Source organism: Diorhabda sublineata, chromosome 7, assembly GCF_026230105.1.
Source record: "Diorhabda sublineata isolate icDioSubl1.1 chromosome 7, icDioSubl1.1, whole genome shotgun sequence".
NCBI lineage: Eukaryota > Metazoa > Arthropoda > Insecta > Coleoptera > Chrysomelidae > Diorhabda > Diorhabda sublineata.
Window position 1 is genome coordinate 18,330,187 of NC_079480.1, and position 19,139 is coordinate 18,349,325.

Genomic DNA, 19,139 nt, shown 5'->3' on the forward strand with positions numbered 1-19,139 from the left:
TATCAATTATAAAGACTAACAGGTCTGGATCTTCTTTAACTTTTCTAATTGTTCTTTTGTTAATTGTAACTTCAAATTTATTATTTCTACTATGTATTATTTTCTATAATAAGCAAACAAATTCCTATCCAAATAACTCTACACATAAGCTTGTTGCTTATAAGCGTCGCTCTATTTTCAGGCAACAAACTTTCAAAATCTGCTCGAGAATTATCAATGTTCTTGGGTTATTACTACTGATAACAACTCCCGATATAATAATCAATAAAAGTACTTTCCTCTTGAGTAAAAATAATATTTTTTTAACGTACTCCTTATACAACTGAAAAGTAATATCTCATGGTTGTATTTCAGTTTCTAGACTATGCTTCATGAAGGACAACTTCTCGTAATAATAACAATAAAAAATTTTCTCATATGATGCAAACTTTCGTGAGCAGGATATATACTTTTACATACACTATTCAGTCATATTCTCTGCTGGCGATTCGATTTCAGTTTTTATACTCTTTCTGTTCTTTTGAATCCCAGTCGAATATTTTAAACAAATATAACAACCAATACTAAGCAAATTAAAAAAAGATTCGATGGAGGGAAGACTCAAAGGAAGGAGAAAAACAAACACGCAACATGAATCATCATCTTCTTGTACAAGTGTCTGTACCAAAGTATTTTTGTTTTAAATATTTTTTATGGATAATAAGTCCCTAGTTTTCTCTTAATATATTTTATAATTGAAATCTTTTTCTATAGCCGTTGATTATTATATTTTAAACTGAAAGTATAAATATGTAGATGTGTATACATATATACATAGCTCCATCAATTTTTTTTAAAATTAAAGACATTCTATGAACAAATCCTGTTATTCTGTTTATTATTGGAAGAACCAAAAACTGAATAGTCGGTATGAGTTGGGAAAAATACGAATAAAAGAAGATAAAATTATATTTCAATTGTTAAAAGTTACATATAATTTATTATACAATAATCTATTTCTTAAACCATTACAAAATATTTGTATAACTATTATTTTACTATAATATACCCATGACTATCGCAATTTATAAAGATACGTGGCTCGGAAAGTATTTTTTTTGTTAATTAAAATCGTGACTATTTTTTCAAACCTTTCCAGCACATCATTAATCATTCGTCCCAATAATATTTCATTTATTGTCGTAATTATTTGTGTGAGAACTAAAATATTTTATATTAGAAATAAATAATGTTCAACTTATCCAGAGTGTTTTTAAATTCATGCACAATATTCAAGAGGTAATTGCTCGAATTGAACTAAGATGTTCTTCCTATAACAAATTTTTTTCAGCATATTCCTTTGCGGGATATAACCCTTAGAATGTGGTGACTGAAATTTCTTTTTTTCTTTATAAACGTGTACAGCAATCCATGAAACGTAAGCTACGTACATATATGTTAGCTAGAGGTCTTTATTTCCAGTATTTATTATGAATCGTATTACATGTTAAATCTGTTTTCCACTCAATTTATTGGAAATATTATAAATTATGGCGTTAATTGGTCTTAGAAAAAAATTCAGGAATAAAAAATATTCTTAGATAAAACAAGAATTTCAATTTATAATAACGTAACAGAAATATTGAAAAAATACCCGTAGTACGTCGTTTGTGAGTGCAGAATTTCAAGTTTCTAACTGAAATTCTAGGAAAAAAATAAAAACCTAATTTTATCATCACCTCCTAAATTTTGTCGCGTGGATATAGAAGCACCCTGTATATATAATGTTGTGTTTATCTAAATTTCTTATAATATACAATTGAAAATAATGGATATATGAGAAAATTATGGAAAATCTATCATTTTTGTACAAATAATGAAGAATTATTTCAAAACATTTTATCGATTCAACGTTTACATAATTTTCTGTTATTTTTGAATTTAATCTATCAAATTTTCTTTGTTCTCTTCTTAACTCGTTTCCAATTTTTTCAAACACAGCCATAACAATTTCATATTATCTGTTGAGAATTGATCAAATTGACAGCTGACCCGACCTATCCCAATCTTGACCCTATCATAACATCACATTATTTTGGTTTATACAGAGTCAAAGTTGGTAAACATGTTCATGTTAATTTTTCATTTAGTTAGTTGGCAGACGATAAGCACTTTTTGATATGTTCACGCGACATGAAACGTGCTCCAGTTTGTAATCTCAAGAAATGTTTTTTTAATCAAAATAAGTATTGTCAAACGATTCAAAAGGTATGTTCATTTCGTATCAAATAAAACTTTATTTTTGTATTCAAATCTGGTGGCCACATGCCAAACCTTTGTTTATTGATTTTCTTCCACAGAATTGTAAGAATTGTAAACAAACAAATAAGTTTCTTTCGTATGAAGTCTTGAATATTTCTCTTATTGAAATTGTGAAAGTTAGATACTGATTTTTTGTGAAAAATGAACAGGTACATTTTGAAACTATAATCAATAAACTGAACATTTTGTCAACTTTGGACTTCATCATTCCTCAACGAAGAACCCAAACTCACTGAAAATAACAGCATTATTCGATAACTTGTATACTACAACAATTTCAAAGGGTGAGCACAACCTTTCCTACCTACCTACCTCCTACTTTGGAACTATTCTTCGTGAAATAACAACCCTTTCATTTTCACCTCTAACCTGTTCCATCTAAGCATGACTCGTCGTAAATATCCACATGCAACAACTTACATCTTTTTATCTATTGCTGATGAACTTCAGCCGCAACTGCTCAGTCATATGCACTTTTTAGAAATGTCATTACTTCTTCAAGATCGACATCCTCACGTTTCCTAATATCTCCCAAAATTATTCGCTACTATTTCTTCTGAAATATCCATGTAACATCGTTCTTTATGAACACACATAAATATATATCTCTCTCAATCACATGCGTAGATTTTTCTATTTGGTGTTTCGGTTGCTATGAAATTCAAAGGCGCGCAAAACGAAACTGAGTTTTTGCTCGCCTCCTTTTGACTAAACAGAAATAGGCCATAATAATGTTACTTCTACAAAAATGAATACGTTGTATATGTGGGATGACATGAAGAGGTTATTATCCTAATTATCATAATTTAATTTTGAACGAATTGCCTATCGTGGCAACTTCAGTATCTAGTCAACTGTTATTTTCTAAAATAAATACTGTTTTTCTGTTAAAATAAAATAATAATTATTCTTCAAAAATATTGGAAGTAGTGCCTCATTTCTAGTAATAAAATATCGATATCGCTGTTCGTACAGTTAAATACTTCAATAATATCCCAAATTTTTCTTAAGCAGAAACAGTGACCAATATATTACTGAAGTTTTGAAATACAGCAGCACTGAATATGTCGAATCTCACATTGTCATCATAAAGTTTGACAATTTTAACGGTGAAAGTCTTAAGAATGTTGTCATATATACTATTGAAACATCATGTTTCGATACATTTCCCAATTAAATCGTGGTCGCACTTCATTACAGGATGAATTTCATGAAGGTCGCCCCAAATTGGCTGCTATGTCAGAATACATCCAAGCTGTGCGTAAATTAATATTGCAAGATCGTCACATACTAGTAGATTGAGGCTGACAAAAATATTTGTTCTCGTTGGATACTGCATAATTTAAAAATCGGTCAAAAAAGCTCGTGTCGACTAATACAAAAAATTGGAAAATTCTATCGCATTGCTTCAAAAAACGTCCATGAAGTCGTAACGAAGTCGTAACACGCAACGAATCATGGGTCAATGCATAGGAGCCCGAAACTATCATCAATTAACTGTATGGGTTTTCCATGACGAGCCGAATCCAACAAAAGTTGTTCGCGCACGAAGCACTTCGAAGGAAATGGTCGCCTGTGCTTTAGGAATAACCGGACTTGTAGCCACTGATCGATTAGAGTAGCAGCGTCGAAAATCAATCTCAGAAGATGAATCATTATCAATTCCTTACATATCAGTTCAAACAAAAACGTTTTTGAACAATAAAAACATTGAATTGATGAGTCATCCGCCGTATAGTCCTTGTCTGACACCCAATGACTTCTTATTCCCGTAAATCAAAAATAATTGCGAAATCAACGTTTTCATACAACTGAATTGTATTGAGCATAAGAATATTTTTAAAATAAAAAATTCATATGCAATCATGAATATTTGTTATATTTGTAGTATATCCATTAGTTTCACGTTTGTTCAAGGTGGTCGACGATTTTATTGCTCGTGAGTTTCCTATGCAGAGGAATCTCGAGTATCTGCACCGCTGATTATCTAGCCAGCTCATTAAATGCAATTTCAATGAGGCCACTGCAATTTCTAGGCAAATGTGTACTTTATTAACTTTTGCTTTATTCCTTCCATAGCCAATAGGTCCGTTTTGGATTCATCTGTCTATGTCACTCCAAACTAATGTAATCCCATCGATAGAAACAAAAATTTTGGAATTTGAAAACCCTGCAGCATTGTGAAAACACTTGCATACATAATGTGGAGGTTTGTTTTTCCTTGAAGTGAAAATAGTGTCATTTAAACAGTTGGAGGTTTGGAATAGTAATACTGAGAAAGTGATATCACATGAGAAAACTTTAGTTGTATCTGCAATCTTCAACGAAACACAAAGCTATATGACTGGCAGTTTCAAAAGAGTGGGCCTAAGAGCTAGAATGAATTCAAATCTGAAATTTTTAAGGCCCTACCAAGCCTATTATAACAATTCAAATGAACAACGTTCGAAAGAAACGTTTGAAAGGAAGGAGAAAATCCTGAGTCCGAAACACTTTTGTTAATCATTTTTAATGTCTTAGTTTGCAACTGATAAAGAATAGATGCAATGGATCTAAAAATATTAAATATAATGTTATTGTCATATTACTGTGGAAGAACTTCTGATTTCCTTATTCAATTTTATGAGATTTTTTAGCTCTTCCCGTCACGTGCTTGTTTTCTGAAGAAAACTGTTGCCTTAGTATATTTTTCCTTCCTTCTGTTAAATTAAAGCAGATATTCACCTCTCCCCCATTGCGTTAAAAGGTTTTGTTGACAAAAGTTCGTTACTTCACGAAATTCGTATGAGAAGCGATACGAAATGAGAATGAAGACTATGAAAAAACACTATTTAGTTCATAGAAGAAACACGTCTCGTATAAATCTTCTCTCACTTGTTTTCATTGTATCGTTTCTACAAACAAAAAAACAACTATGGAATTAGAACACTTTGATTCCTCTACGACATATAATTTTTAGTTTACACCATCTGCCGTAATTTTATGACAACTATATTTTGCGACTTATGTACAAACAAGAAGATGATCAAGTTATCGTCGTCAGAGACTGAAGATAAACCAAGTTTCTGAAGACGATAACTTGGTTATCGAAACGCTCGTCAGACTGTAATTGTGAAAATTGTTGTAGTGGTGGTAACCACATCGTGTTTAATATGAATATCTACAAATATTTTCTAGGATTTCCAACTTAGTTAAGAAGGTTTTTATGTATCACTTGGCAGTATAACATAAAGTTGGGAATTTTTAAATCACTTCTCAGACACAAAATTTAGTCATTGATAGTAATTGACATGTATGCCTCTCATTTCCCTTTGTCTTCTTTGTTTGTTTTTAATAAATACATACTTGATATGTAGCATAACATATTTTCTTATACTGCTTTGTATATTTCACCCTCTTACTTGCTTTTTCTCTTGTTCAGTTGAAAATGATGTTAGTGCAGTTAATGATCACGAATATAATATTGTCTCAAACAATTTAGATTCTTTATAAAAAATTTAGAGAATTTATAAAATTATTCACCCCTACTATCAAATTTTTTACATTGAAATTCAGTTGATGTATTTGTTAACATTTAATAATTGTTAAACCAAATTGAAAATGAATTTAAATCATATTTAAATCATATAAAATAAAATCTATAACAGTTATAATAAATGACAACTGATAATATTATAGAAATTACAATATACTTGTTAGATATTTTCAATTTTTGCTGCTGAATCTGTTGAATATTTCTTGAAAATCAGTTATAGGAATTCTGATGTCTTCGCATTGGAGTTTAGCTGCCTTCGGATCTGGTAATATTGATAGCTGCTCCAAATCTCCCTGAAAGTATAGTAAGAATCATACTAGACAGTGAAATTCTCAAAAATTGGATGATTCCCTAATAAAGGAACAGATTGTACATTTTATATAAAAATATGAAAGACGATAATCAGGTCTGGTTGTGAAGGAATTGGTTTTTGGGAATGATACGAAATTAACAGTTCAATACAAAAACACTTATGAAATTTTTGATGAAAAATGACATATCCTTTCGATTTCTTGATGTTTCTTACAAATATTTTTTGTGTATAGTGTAGATTTGTTTTTGCATTCTCCTTTTTTCTTGTATTGGCACAAATTGTACATTTCTGGTGGGAGCTCAACAGTCTTCACTTCTTGTACTTTGTTGTGCTTGTGGTTCAGGTAGAAATCACTTCATTGTTGTTTTGATTTGTTTCGTAATTCCAAACTCTCTCTTCTATGGCTTTAAGACATTATCAGTCCTACTAGATTCACAAGCGTCTTTTCTCTTGTTTCAAGAATTCCACTCCACATATAGATTCGTCCATATAAACATTTCCCGCTATTCCAATTACATCCAGCATAATAATAAAAAATGCGAAAGACAAACGATTCGTGCATCTTTTAATATACAGGGTGATTAATTGGTGTGATAAACGTTGACTAATTGAAAATCAAATACCTAGTGAACTTGAAGGTGGAATTTGGAAATTCATTACATCCAGCTGATGCTTTCTTAATTTCTAATCATTATTTTAAATATATTTTGATTGAAAAATGTCTATTCACATTTTCATATCAACAGTTTTGTGTGTAATATTTTCAAGATAGGAGATAATTCGAAAGCAGACCTACCAAAGCAGTAGAATAGATGAATATTTATTCAATTGATTTTAGGGTTGCTTTGTAAAGTACGCAAATCAAACAGTCAAGAAACCCGACTGAAACCATTCTGGCAAAAAAATACTATCGATTATGCCAATAAGGGTAGTAAAACAAATTTCAGCCTACATTTTTGTTCGGCTTAATTTAAATTTAAAAAAGAAGACATGAGGAAACCAATAAAAACATTGAATTCGATCCACAGATTAAATTTAAACTCGCTAACGTACTAAAATATAAGCTTTCTTTTTTTGTCGATTTTATACCGAGGATGTTTGAGTTTATTTAAAAATTATTTATGCAAATCTAATTTCAATGTAACTATAACTCCAATTGGTATATTTCTGAGATAATCCAACATTCAGATCTTATTTTTACGTTTTTTTATGATATCAAACGATTCTAATATCATGTCGTTTACATGAAAGAAATAGAAACTTCCCTCAATAATATTATCCGTTAAGGCATTACTCATATGTGGGATATTATTAGCTCCAAATTTTTTCATACCATATTAACCGATGACAAATCATCTAAACTTGTAGAAATAGTGAAATTAATCATAAATACGAGGATCGTCTGACCTAAGACTTAATAATCATTTTCATTTTGTAACGAAGTTTCCTCCACATATACAACAACAGCCTCGTATAATGAAAATTCTTCTGAAAACGTCTTGAAATATGGGAAATCCGTTCATTTGATATGCCAATAATCTCTTGTATCCATAGATTAACCACATCCTTTAGTCAACTCGAGTCCCCATTTCAGTACCTTTTCTCGATTCATTAACAGTACTAAAAGTACAGATCGACCAACATAGCTTTGCCTCTGAGAATTGGATGCGCAGTAGACTAGTCGGCGGAGAGGGGTAGAGCTCATTAATTTCGAGGATCTCGTGCAGTCAACACCGGTTAGTACATTCAGTGCAGAAATTGTTTAGTGAACTGTTGTGATAGTTCTGTGCTCGTTACTTTGAAAATGCCTTTGAACAGTAAAGTGAAAAACAATTTTCTGAGTGGACAAAGCAGATAAAATGTCAACAATGTTTTAAGATTTATGCAGGCAGAAGCAACGGCAGATGGAATAAGGATTCCTCTTGCGAAGGTAAGAAGTAATGGTAGAAATAAGTGAAAATGTACTAATAATTATTTTTTATCATTGAAGGTTCAAGAACGAGTAGCAGATGCTACAGGTATATGCGTAAGAACCGTAAGGAAAATTAAATAAGAGGTGAAAAAAAATAGAAGAAGGTAAACAGGAAACGTTTTCAACTCCATATAAAAAGAGAGTGAAACATTCAAACCTCACAATGGATGATGCTGATTTGGCTATTTTACGTAGGGGCATAGTTAATTTCCATATCACAGAAAAAAAAATTCCTACGCTCAGGGTAATTCATAGAAATATCATTCGCCATGTGGACTATCAGGGTTGCAAACAGTCTTTGAGAAAAAACATTCATAAACTTAGATTTCAATGGAGAAAGGTGGAAACGAAAAGAAAAATATTAATGGAGCGCCAACCCATTCGACTACTGAGAATAGAATTTTTAAAAAAATGCCGACCTACAGAGAAGAGGGTCGACCTATTATTTACATGGATGAAACTTATATTCATGATACATGTACGCACCAAAAAGGGTGGAGTGATAATACCGACGATGGTCTAGTGCTTATATAAAAGATGGAAATCAAATTGCAATACAGGTCATTATCATAATGAGATGAATTTTGATATTTATAAGAAATTGGTGTCAGAACATTTGATTCCAAATTTGCCACCAAAGAGCGTTGTGGTTATCGATAATGCACCTTATCATAATAAACAAATCGACAAAATACAAATATCATTCAATAAAACGTTGCTAAAACCTGAATTATTTGCCCTTATAAAGAACTATAAGCCAAAATATAAGCGGTATGAAAAAGATCAACTTTTTCTAGCAGCAAATCATAACGTTGTGCGATTACCATCATATCATACAGATTTTAATCCAATCGAATCGGTTTGGATTACTCAAAGACTATGTTGCAAATAAAAATGTAACCAGAGCATAAGAGCGAAGAAATTTGAGGACGATTTCATGACGAATGAACCCATAATAGACATTATCGTAGATGATCTGGTTATTGATTTAAATGATGAGGATAGCGACACTGAATCAGAACAGGAAGATGAAGATTGTAATCTATTCGGAATCGAAGAACTACCTGACGAAAACCAATCTGAGAATTGTCAACAGTGGACGAAAAGTCGTATTATAATCTATAGGTAGTAGTACTCAAAAAATTCTCAAAAATTGTTATATAATCATTTAATTATTAAATAATCATCAATTTAAAGTTTATTCATTTTCCTCAAATATTTGCTCTTAATCCGATATCTTTTAACCCTCAACTTTTATTTAAATGAATTTTGACTAGGATTCCAATATAGAACATTCATTCAGGTAGAAAGGATAACACTATGTGTTGTTACTATTAATCCATCTGCAATTAATACTCTCTAGTGATTATCATATTATGCATAATTCATTTAATTATATTCTACTTGAATGAATAAGGATGTTGGATTCCTATCCTCTACTGTTTTATCGTTATCGTCAACCAAATTTGATTCGACGTTGATTCAGGTACTGCATTCAATCAAGAGGCAAAGCTATGTTGGTCGATCTGTACATAGAAACAACGATTTATTTTCTTTTAGCTGCATATTTCAAATTCAAATCTTCCGTCCAATTTTTTCTGTGAAACCATTTAATGGAGTTGATCTAATATTAAACACAAAGGGATGGAATGTTTTTGCCCCTTAAGCAGTAAAAACTATCTGAAATACTTTTTTATAGTGTAGCCGAGAAAACTGTAATCTAAAAGATGGACTTACCGTAAATAAATATCCTATTATGAGATCGGAATCGTCCGGCAGATGAAGTGAGTGGAATCTTAAAATTTCGGTTTTCAACCAAACACAATCCACGTAAACTTCTATAACGCTTTCGTTTCGAATACTGGAAAACAAAAAAAGGAGATTATGTTGGTTTTACAAATGGAAAACGCATGTGGATGTGTTCGGAATAAATGATCAAATTTCTGAACCTTCTAAATGATGTTTGTAAAAATTTATACACGTTCGTAAAGAAACGGATGTTTTTATTGTCTCTCTTTCTTCAGCTCTGTAAATATAGGTCAATAAAATTTAATAGAATCAAAATTTGAATAAAATGATCAACCACGAAACTTGAACATCAAATAAACAAAAAAATAAAAAATCGTTAAGCACCTTCATAACAGCTTTGGTCAAACAAACAAATAATATCCATTAGGAAAGGTTCTTGATAAGTATGAAGGATTAATGACCTAGATGAACTACTGTGGTGGTACGTATAAAAATACATGAACTGCTTGGATTCAGTCAGAATCCAACAGAGGCATTAAAATGAAATTGTTAATTTAGAAGTAATGGAAATAACAAAAATTGTTATGAAAAATGCTGTGAATCAGTTAAACAATTAAGAAAGTTCTAGCTTAGGTGGTATCACGATTGCATATGAATATCCAAATATTCACTCGCCACATCACCATCATCATCATCAAGCCTCTCAATCCCATGTGGATTCTGGCTATCCCTTGGACGCTTTAAATCCTTTTTTATGAGGGGGATAACTCCTCGTTTTCTAATTTTCGTTTTCTTTATAGTTTGTCGTTTGTTTTGGATGCTTTCGTTATTATTTTCTATTCTTTTTGGTTCCGACCTGCCCCTTTTCCTTGATCACAATGAGATCCATCCATTCATCCATCCATTGGCCACTTAATTAGAATAATTCATAGTAAATATAAGACAAACAAAACTAACCTCAAAATCAATAATAATATTTCATGGTAGTATTAGACGAGGAAATTGATCGAGCGAAGTTAATTTTTATACCATCATAGATTGAGAAATTGTAAGGATACACAAACAATACTTGACAACGAAAAAAATACCAACGCGCCTCAAGGGAGTCGTTGATTACAAAATAATTAGAGTGTAGAAGTTTCAGGATGAGGAAACAAAAGAATCAAGTCGATATAACAATATGCATCAACAAGTCAATAATGACGAGAAAACTAGTGGAGACAGTGGAAATTCAAGTGATAAGAAGAGAATAATTGGGAAGACATTAATGAATAGGATAGGGAATGAATAGGAGATGGATATTACCAAATAAGCAGTACGGAGAAAGAGATAGAGTTATGACCTAAGACTTAACTGAACATGGTGGCGAGGAAAAATGGACAGATTTCCTGAAATAGAGATAGAGCAGAAGTACAAGTAATTTTCAGGCATCATCTATTCTAATAAACTAGAGTCATCTCTAAAGGCTCATTTCAAATGATTTTACTTTCAAGTGTTGAACTGGCTGTTAAATGGAGACATCTAGAAAGCTAATTGGAGTGTTTTTTAGTGTATAGTAAGCTTCCTTATGAACTCGTTCGTTAGGCTCAGTAGTATGCTCATTTTCCTCTTAGCAGTTATCATCGATTGATAGCATAAATAATTATGCGCCACATTGTATATATAACAAGATAGTACTGGAGATTTATGAACATATGAATTATTATTGAAAAAAACATCTTTGAAATTCCAAAGACTGAACTTTTTGAGGCAGATTCCTTCTCAAGTTTATCCTTTATTAAAGAAGCTCATTACTTGCTATACCATTAGAGCCCTAGACATATAAATCCGTCCTAATGCGTATTTATTTTGAGTCCCTCCAATTCCAAACAACTCGAGACAAAACAACCACGACAGCAAAAAAAAATCCTATGTACAAAAAGAGAAGATAAAAGTCGACGACGAACAATGCGAAAAACGTACACTGTTTTTATTTTCCCTCCAATATCAACGCTAATATTGTGGTGTTTTAACCTAAACAACAAAAATTTTGTTTCGGTTTTATAATATTCTACTACTAAATAAATAAATGTTAAAATCTTGAACATTGGTTTTGATTCGATGTCCTGAGACATAATGGAAAAAATTTTGAACAATAAAGTTATTTTTTCGCTGATTTTCTTATAGCAAAAAGTTCGAACAATAAAAGTCGTATTTGTCCTTAGAAATCTTTTTTAGAAAATGAAATGACTCATCTCAGAGGGTAAATATAAAAAGATCAAGAAGGAGAAGTGGGTTTGTCATCGATATTTTCACTCAACCTTTTGTTATCAATTTACTAGCTCAATCAGTTGTTGTTGTGGTTATCATTTTGATAAGTAATCAAATCATTCATATTTTATTTCAATTTTAACTCATAGCTCGATGCAGTGAAAGAAAGATGAACTATACAGGGTGTCCCACGACGAGTTAAAACTATCTGTATATGTCAAAATACTCATAATAATATCATGAAAACTTCTACATTTTCAAAGATGGTCGACTTTGTTATTTTAAATAGAGTACTCTGTTTATTAATTCATTCTTGGATTTGGAATCTATAATGATAAAATAAATAATAATAAAGTAAATAAAAGAAAATAAATAATGATAAAGTTTTTAGACAAAAGTATACTTAAATGTTACGTAGATTTGAAAATTGTATCAATATACAGGGTATTCTATTTAAAATAACAAAGTCACATTCGATTTCCCGTAGAACCGAAAGTGGATATCTTTGAAAATTTTTTTGGTTTAAAAGATCGCAATTGCGAAATTCTAAACGTAGAAATAATTATTTTACTATAATTATTTTGCCATATACAGACAGTTTTAATTCGTCGTGGGATACCTTGTATAGCTCAATTGAACTTTATCTCACATAATAAATTGAGAAACTGTAAAAAAATGATTATAAAATGTTTGGAGCTGCTCAAAACTTTGGTTCGGAATAGTTTTTGAAAGACAAAAACAAATCACGAAAAGGAAAGCAAGCTTATTAAAATTTGGATACTTAAGTAATTTTTCAATTCTAATAAACTTATTACAAATTATAGAAGGTAAAGTGTGTTAATTATTAACTATTCATAATGTATTCATAACCAAATTTCCATGATACTTGTCCCATTTTCATATTCATTCATTTCATATTTTAAGTGGTCGCTCGGCTGCTTTTCTACTCGTTCTTCCAATTCAGTCTTTTATTCTCTACTAACTTAAGTTTATCGTCATACCCTGTATAAAAAAAATATTTGATATTAATTTAATTATTATTAATTAATAATCCCATTTCAAGTTTTGAATGTTAAATTTTTTTTCTCCATAGATTTTCTCCAACATATCGTATTTACTTTTATCGTATAGTTCGATGAACTTATTCATCTGAATCTGACTATAATTCTTCATTGTTGTGATACTAACCTCAAAGCTAGTTGGTGCCAATGACCGTCGTCGAGATTCGCAGGAATTCTGACGACGTCGGTGCCGTTCAACGACGACGCGTGGATCAACTTCAATTCTCCAGATTTTTCCGATTCCACAGAATCCAACGACGTCGTCTGTGACGTCAGTTCTAAGGACAGATAAGTGTCCTGTCGACTGCGGCTACGCACACTGAAGATCGTTCCTAAAGAGCACTGTCGAGAAAAAAAAATTGAATTTGACGTAAATAGTTATTTTCTACAGTGTGAATACAACTTGAGGGAGATATTCTAGACGTTGTGTTCATAAACAGTGGGAAATATTGACGTTGGATTAAAGGGACCATAAAGGAAGAGGAAATTTTCTGTCGAGAAATATCTTTATAAGTCGGTAGACACACTCATGTAATTAATTGAATCAATTCAATTACTTTCCTTGAACAAAATCACTTTATCTAAAAAATTATACTTCGAAATGAAATTTTTTCATCGTTTGAGAATAAAATAGTTTATATACAACGTTTATTATAATTTTAATCCCTTGATCAATATTCATAAATTCAAAAATTATTAAAAATTTTGAAAAATCGTTTTTAATATCAGGATGTGAAAACACCACGACTAAAACACCTGATAAAGTTTTTTTTATGATGTCAAGAAATTGGAATATACAACAAAAAAGCTTTGGAAATATAGGTCGTTTTGATGTAATTATTTTTATTACTAGGATCATTTTGAGTAAGATTAAAATTCAACTCATCTTAATATTTCATAGTGATTAAGTTTATTATCCTTTGAATTTCTAAAGTGGTTATGTATAAATGTATTATAACAGCACACTTCACGTTTCCAGCAACGATAACCTTGTGATCATCAAGCAGAAAACTGTTCAATTTAACCTATGACGTCACAACTAAAACCATTCAAAATCGTTTTCTTATGGGTTTGAAAATTTGAAATTTTGGCCAATTTTCAATTGAATATTTAGATAAGTATTTATTTTTCTACAATTTTCACATGTCTCAGATTTATTTGAAATTTTTTTGAATTCGGTTATATATCCTTTCAGCTTCTATAAGAACCTTTGACGTTCTTTTGCAAGATTTCTTTATAAATTTCTCATACGGTACTGCCACGACATAATCACGTTTAAGTTGCCTTTAAGAATAAATCAGTCATGTATACCAGTCACATGTTTTACCAAATATGCGTCGGCCATCTTCTGGTAGAGTAATTGCTTCAGGTGGTGTGATAGACCTTTCACTAGAGCTGGTGAATATAATTATTTTTAGCTTTAGTTTCAATAAGTGATAATGTGATTTGGTATTATAGTCGTTTGTTCAAAATTATATAAAGATTTAATACATATAAATAAATTGGATAGCAGATAGTATGCTATTACAATGTTTTTTCAATCTTTAATCAAATATTTGATCTGCACTATCACCTGAGATTGTAATATTTTAGGTAGCTGAGTTCATAAGTTGCCGTATCACCTTAAATGACGACGAGCGTTCGCAGCAACAATCAGCGATAATAACGGAAAGTGTCTGTAAGACCACGTTTAAATTTAGCAAACTAATAACAAATAATTCTTAGCGATTGAGCAGAGTCCGGATAACATTTTTGAAGCAATTGCTGAGTTGTACAGTATTTTTTTCTTCAAGAGCTAATGATAAATTATTTTGAATCCATTCTACAAAAGAGCTTCACTTAAATGGCTGTCACTTTTTCCTGACTAATAGAAATGTCATGATATTTGACACATAGTTTTTTGAAAGTTGGAACGTCATAAACGTCATATGGATTAATGTCAGTCACATGACACTAAAATTTTTAATAAAACAGCAGTTGGTTTTTCGGCAATAACCCGCCCAATTTTCAAACTAGAAACTTTTTTAGATGAGCATTTTGTATGGGACTTCAAGTACTTCAACGTCATATCAATTGAAACTTTTTTCAATTCCCGGTTTCGAAAAGGGTGCAGCTCAAATAGGTTGCATAAGCTATTGGTACGCAAATGCAAACTTTGAACTAATGTATAATCTTCCATTTTTAAGATACATAGATTTAAAAAAGCTCAAAATTTATTGCATAGAATTGCAGACTTTAACTGAGGCCGAATTCTAAGGAGGAAGAGTCGCCTGTCGGGGAGTTGAGAAAGGAATTTTTTAACACGATGGCATAGTAGAAAATTGAGCAGTCAATACACTTTCTACTTTGATGATAATACTCACTTGATACTCCTTTTACGACATTATCTCTTAACGAGTTACATCAAATTTTCTAATCATCAAATATGTTTTTGTTGTATAACCTAGTAACATACTAATGCTTACATTAATTATCCTGACGGTGAGTAAAACCGAAAAGTCTTTCGGGAAAGCTTGATTTCCATTTTGTTGAAAAATTTCCTTGGCGGGCAGCCAAATGTAAGAATCTGGATGTAAACGCCAGGCAGACAGTCGGTCGGGAACCCTTTCCCATTTTTCCATAGGAGGGTGAAAAGATTTATGTCCTTCTCTGCCATTTCTATCCTTGGATAGCGGGTTGATGATGTTCTCGCAACTGGAACAAACAAACAACACTAAGAAATGGGCTGAAAGGAGATGGAGAGATAATAAATAGATCCACGACTCGATCCCCATTTCCGATCATTTACTCAATTCAGATAATTGAGAGGGATTTTATTTGGAGTACAATGAAAATTTCGAACATTCTCATTATTTTATACGTGAGTTAATGTTTAATTAATTTTTCAATAAATCCGTCGAAAACTCATCGTATTTGAATCAATTTAGAGCAGAATCTGTTGAATATATTATATAATAAATATCTTTGAATATATTTCTTTATAATACTAATAATAAACTACTTGTTTCCATAAAAACATTAAGTATGTTCTTAACCCAAAAGAGAACACGTTAACACCATAATTCATAAGTAGTTACACATCCAGGACTGTTAAAGAAGCTAAAGAGAAGGCAAAGAACCACTCGGGTTGATTCTTATCTTGCCAAAGTAGATGGAAAAGGGTTTATTCGTGGCAGGATGGCACAGTTAACATTATGAAGGTGTTAAGGTTTACCTTCATATTGAAAAATAGAAAAAGTTGCAAAGGTAAACAATGAGATTCTGTACAGTCTATCGGAATGTACCATTGCGTTATTGTGGTCCAAGATCTAAACTATCTGATATCGTTCGCTGTGTCAACAGCAGGAAGCCGAGACCTTCTAGTAAAGGCTCCTTATCCATTTTTTTCTACTCTTAGCTTCGTTCACAGTCTTCTGTCATAGATCAAACTGTCAGCATTTGATTTTACTCATTAGTGAGAACTTTTGGTGTCAACTATTCTATGTTCAAATTCGTGTGTAATATGTAGTGGATAAATTATTTGTCAAAAATCTTCACACAATGCAGGAATGGTAAGGCACCGAGCAAATATAATCAGCATGCGCAAATGATCTGTCACGTGGACAGATCTACTGATCCATTCCTCTTTTCGAACGGGTTCGTTTTAGTCCAATGCTCGGAATTTGTTACTTTAATTGAACTACTGAAATATTTCTTTGAGATTTTATTGAAAATAAATTCTTTATACATTTACGCATAAAAATACTAGGCAAATGTATAGTTATAACTAACCTAATATGACATTTTGTTAAATGCCAAGAAAATTGGTTTTACTCGAGCTTCGAAAACTTTCGAACATATTGAATATTGTCTTCACTAATTTAAGGCTCAATAAAGTTCGTTTCCCTGCTTGAACGTAGGTCTGTGAGTTTATCTCTTGTCAAGGAAGTTGAGAGACAAGTTTCCTAATTAATATGTTCTGTTATATCAGCAAACCTGCGAGGAAGCTTTCAAACTTACATTGAATAGCATACGTTTAAGTGAAATAATGGTTGAACAATCATAATAGTACATAATTTACGAAAAACACAATTTAGTCCTTAATAACAATATTTAATTCAAGTAAACATTCGAAAGTTGTTTGAAAATGTTCCGACCTAATAAAGAAAAAGAAGCAAACTTCCAATTGAACTTACAGTTCGTTTCGTATAATTTCATATCGACCTAGGATTTCGTATAATGTGCACCATTTCAATACATTTGGTATCTTCAGGAAAAAGTTTTTCTTCACTGGCAAAATTAAAAATATTATTCGATTCCAGTATAGGACGGGATCATTTCGAGCAAGCCTATTTAAAATTGATTGTTTCAAGCTCTGTTTATTAGTTAGTATTGTTCATAGATTGTTTCATATCCACCAAGACCCATAATAGTTGCCGACTATCTCCTCAAAATATACGTTTACGTCCTCGTCTGATGAGAATCTCTCATGTTAGAAGTCAGTGGGCCTGATCTTGTAAATTCCATGGAAGATCCCCGAAAATACACCATCAATTTATATTGTTAAATGCTAACATATTTGTGGTCGGAAAATTTTCAGACATCTCTCGTATATAGTAAGGCCTACCTGAAAATATTGCAATGACGTTGTTCTACATTAAATCCATGACAATTTTTTCTTCTGCAACGCCTCGACCTTTGTTGGATACCTCCGCCACAGCTGACACTACAGGATAACCATTCTCCCCAGCTACTCCAACCTAAAATAGTTATCACATGAAAAATATGATAAACTTTCTGGAGAAGATCATATTCATTCTATTCAATTTCGTGTGTTGTTTACGATACCGCAATGTGTGAAAAATGAGGAAGTTAGACTAATTAATATGAAATTTTTTCACGTAAAACCTCTATTACACTCGAGTAGTTATAGAGGTGCCTGGCATACGGAGATGCTTATGGATATTGATCTTGAACTTCTGTATCATGGGCCATGGCTACCTGTCGAGTAGTTTTTGCAGATACTGCTTTGAATAGGATTAAGCTAGAGCATCAGCTGTGGTAGTATCGGTAAAATAGAGTCAGGCTAATGACATTTCTTCTATTCTCTGAGTTCTTCAAGTTTCTGGTAAATTTGGGAGCCGAGCTCCAAATGTGCGTGCAGTACTCCAAATATGGACAAATCTGGGCATTGTAGAGGATTAGCTGTTGTGAAGTTTATAGCTCTTTAGTCTTAAAGAGGACAAGTTTTTATTAGGCTGCCTTAATTTATTCGACCACCTGACTATGCTAGGATGTTTTACTCCCAAACTCAACACCCAACAACCAAATTTGAAGTTATATTGATATTTTATGTGCAGCAACCTGGGTCTCTGAAACTCAATCAGATCGATTCCACCACAGTATTGATAGTGATGATGTATTGCTGCCTTGGGTGTTAGCAGACTTTATTTCTGTGGCGGCTGAGTAGAACGTCGGCACCAGTGTGCTATTATCGACGAAGCTTTATATCGAGTTTCCAGTTTTGTTGAGTAGTTCATTGATGTACTGGAAAAAGATAGTCGATGACAAGATGCATTCATAGGGAAAACCAGTGATAACCTCAAACCGTACGATCTTAATTTATTTAGAAGATTGGAATGCCAAACCCTGTCAAATGCCTTCGACATGTCCAGTGCGATTGCTCAGAATTATTCATATTTCTCTATAGCTTTAGTTCATACATTGGTGACATATACTAGGTGATCCCAGGTCTATATATGTTTACGAAAGCCGTATTGATGGTCGCTGGTGATGTTGACAGACTTAACTGCTTAATGAATTTCTCCATGACCGTGGCAATGGCTGGGACTGAAGCAACTGGACGATAGTTTTCGAGAACTGTTTGTTTATCCTTTTTTTGGTATAGGTTGAACCCAAGCATGTTATCAATCAGCAAGGAAAAGACTTCTTTTATATGATGAGGAGAAAAGTTTGTAT

At 32.0% G+C, this 19,139-nt stretch overlaps 1 protein-coding gene across 1 annotated transcript in view; it reads right to left on the minus strand.

Moving 5' to 3' along the window:
- Nucleotides 1-938: 938 nt before the first annotated feature.
- Nucleotides 939-19,139, minus strand: part of LOC130446478 (uncharacterized) — a 40,684-nt gene continuing 22,483 nt past the window's right edge. Inside the window, exons 4-8 of the mRNA XM_056782763.1 lie at nucleotides 17,788-17,920; nucleotides 15,647-15,875; nucleotides 13,309-13,523; nucleotides 9,859-9,982; nucleotides 939-6,129 (exon numbers count right to left, since the gene is read on the minus strand). Coding sequence (XP_056638741.1) covers nucleotides 6,007-6,129; nucleotides 9,859-9,982; nucleotides 13,309-13,523; nucleotides 15,647-15,875; nucleotides 17,788-17,920 — 824 coding nt within the window. The 3' untranslated portion in view covers nucleotides 939-6,006. The remainder of the gene's footprint in view (nucleotides 6,130-9,858; nucleotides 9,983-13,308; nucleotides 13,524-15,646; nucleotides 15,876-17,787; nucleotides 17,921-19,139) is intronic.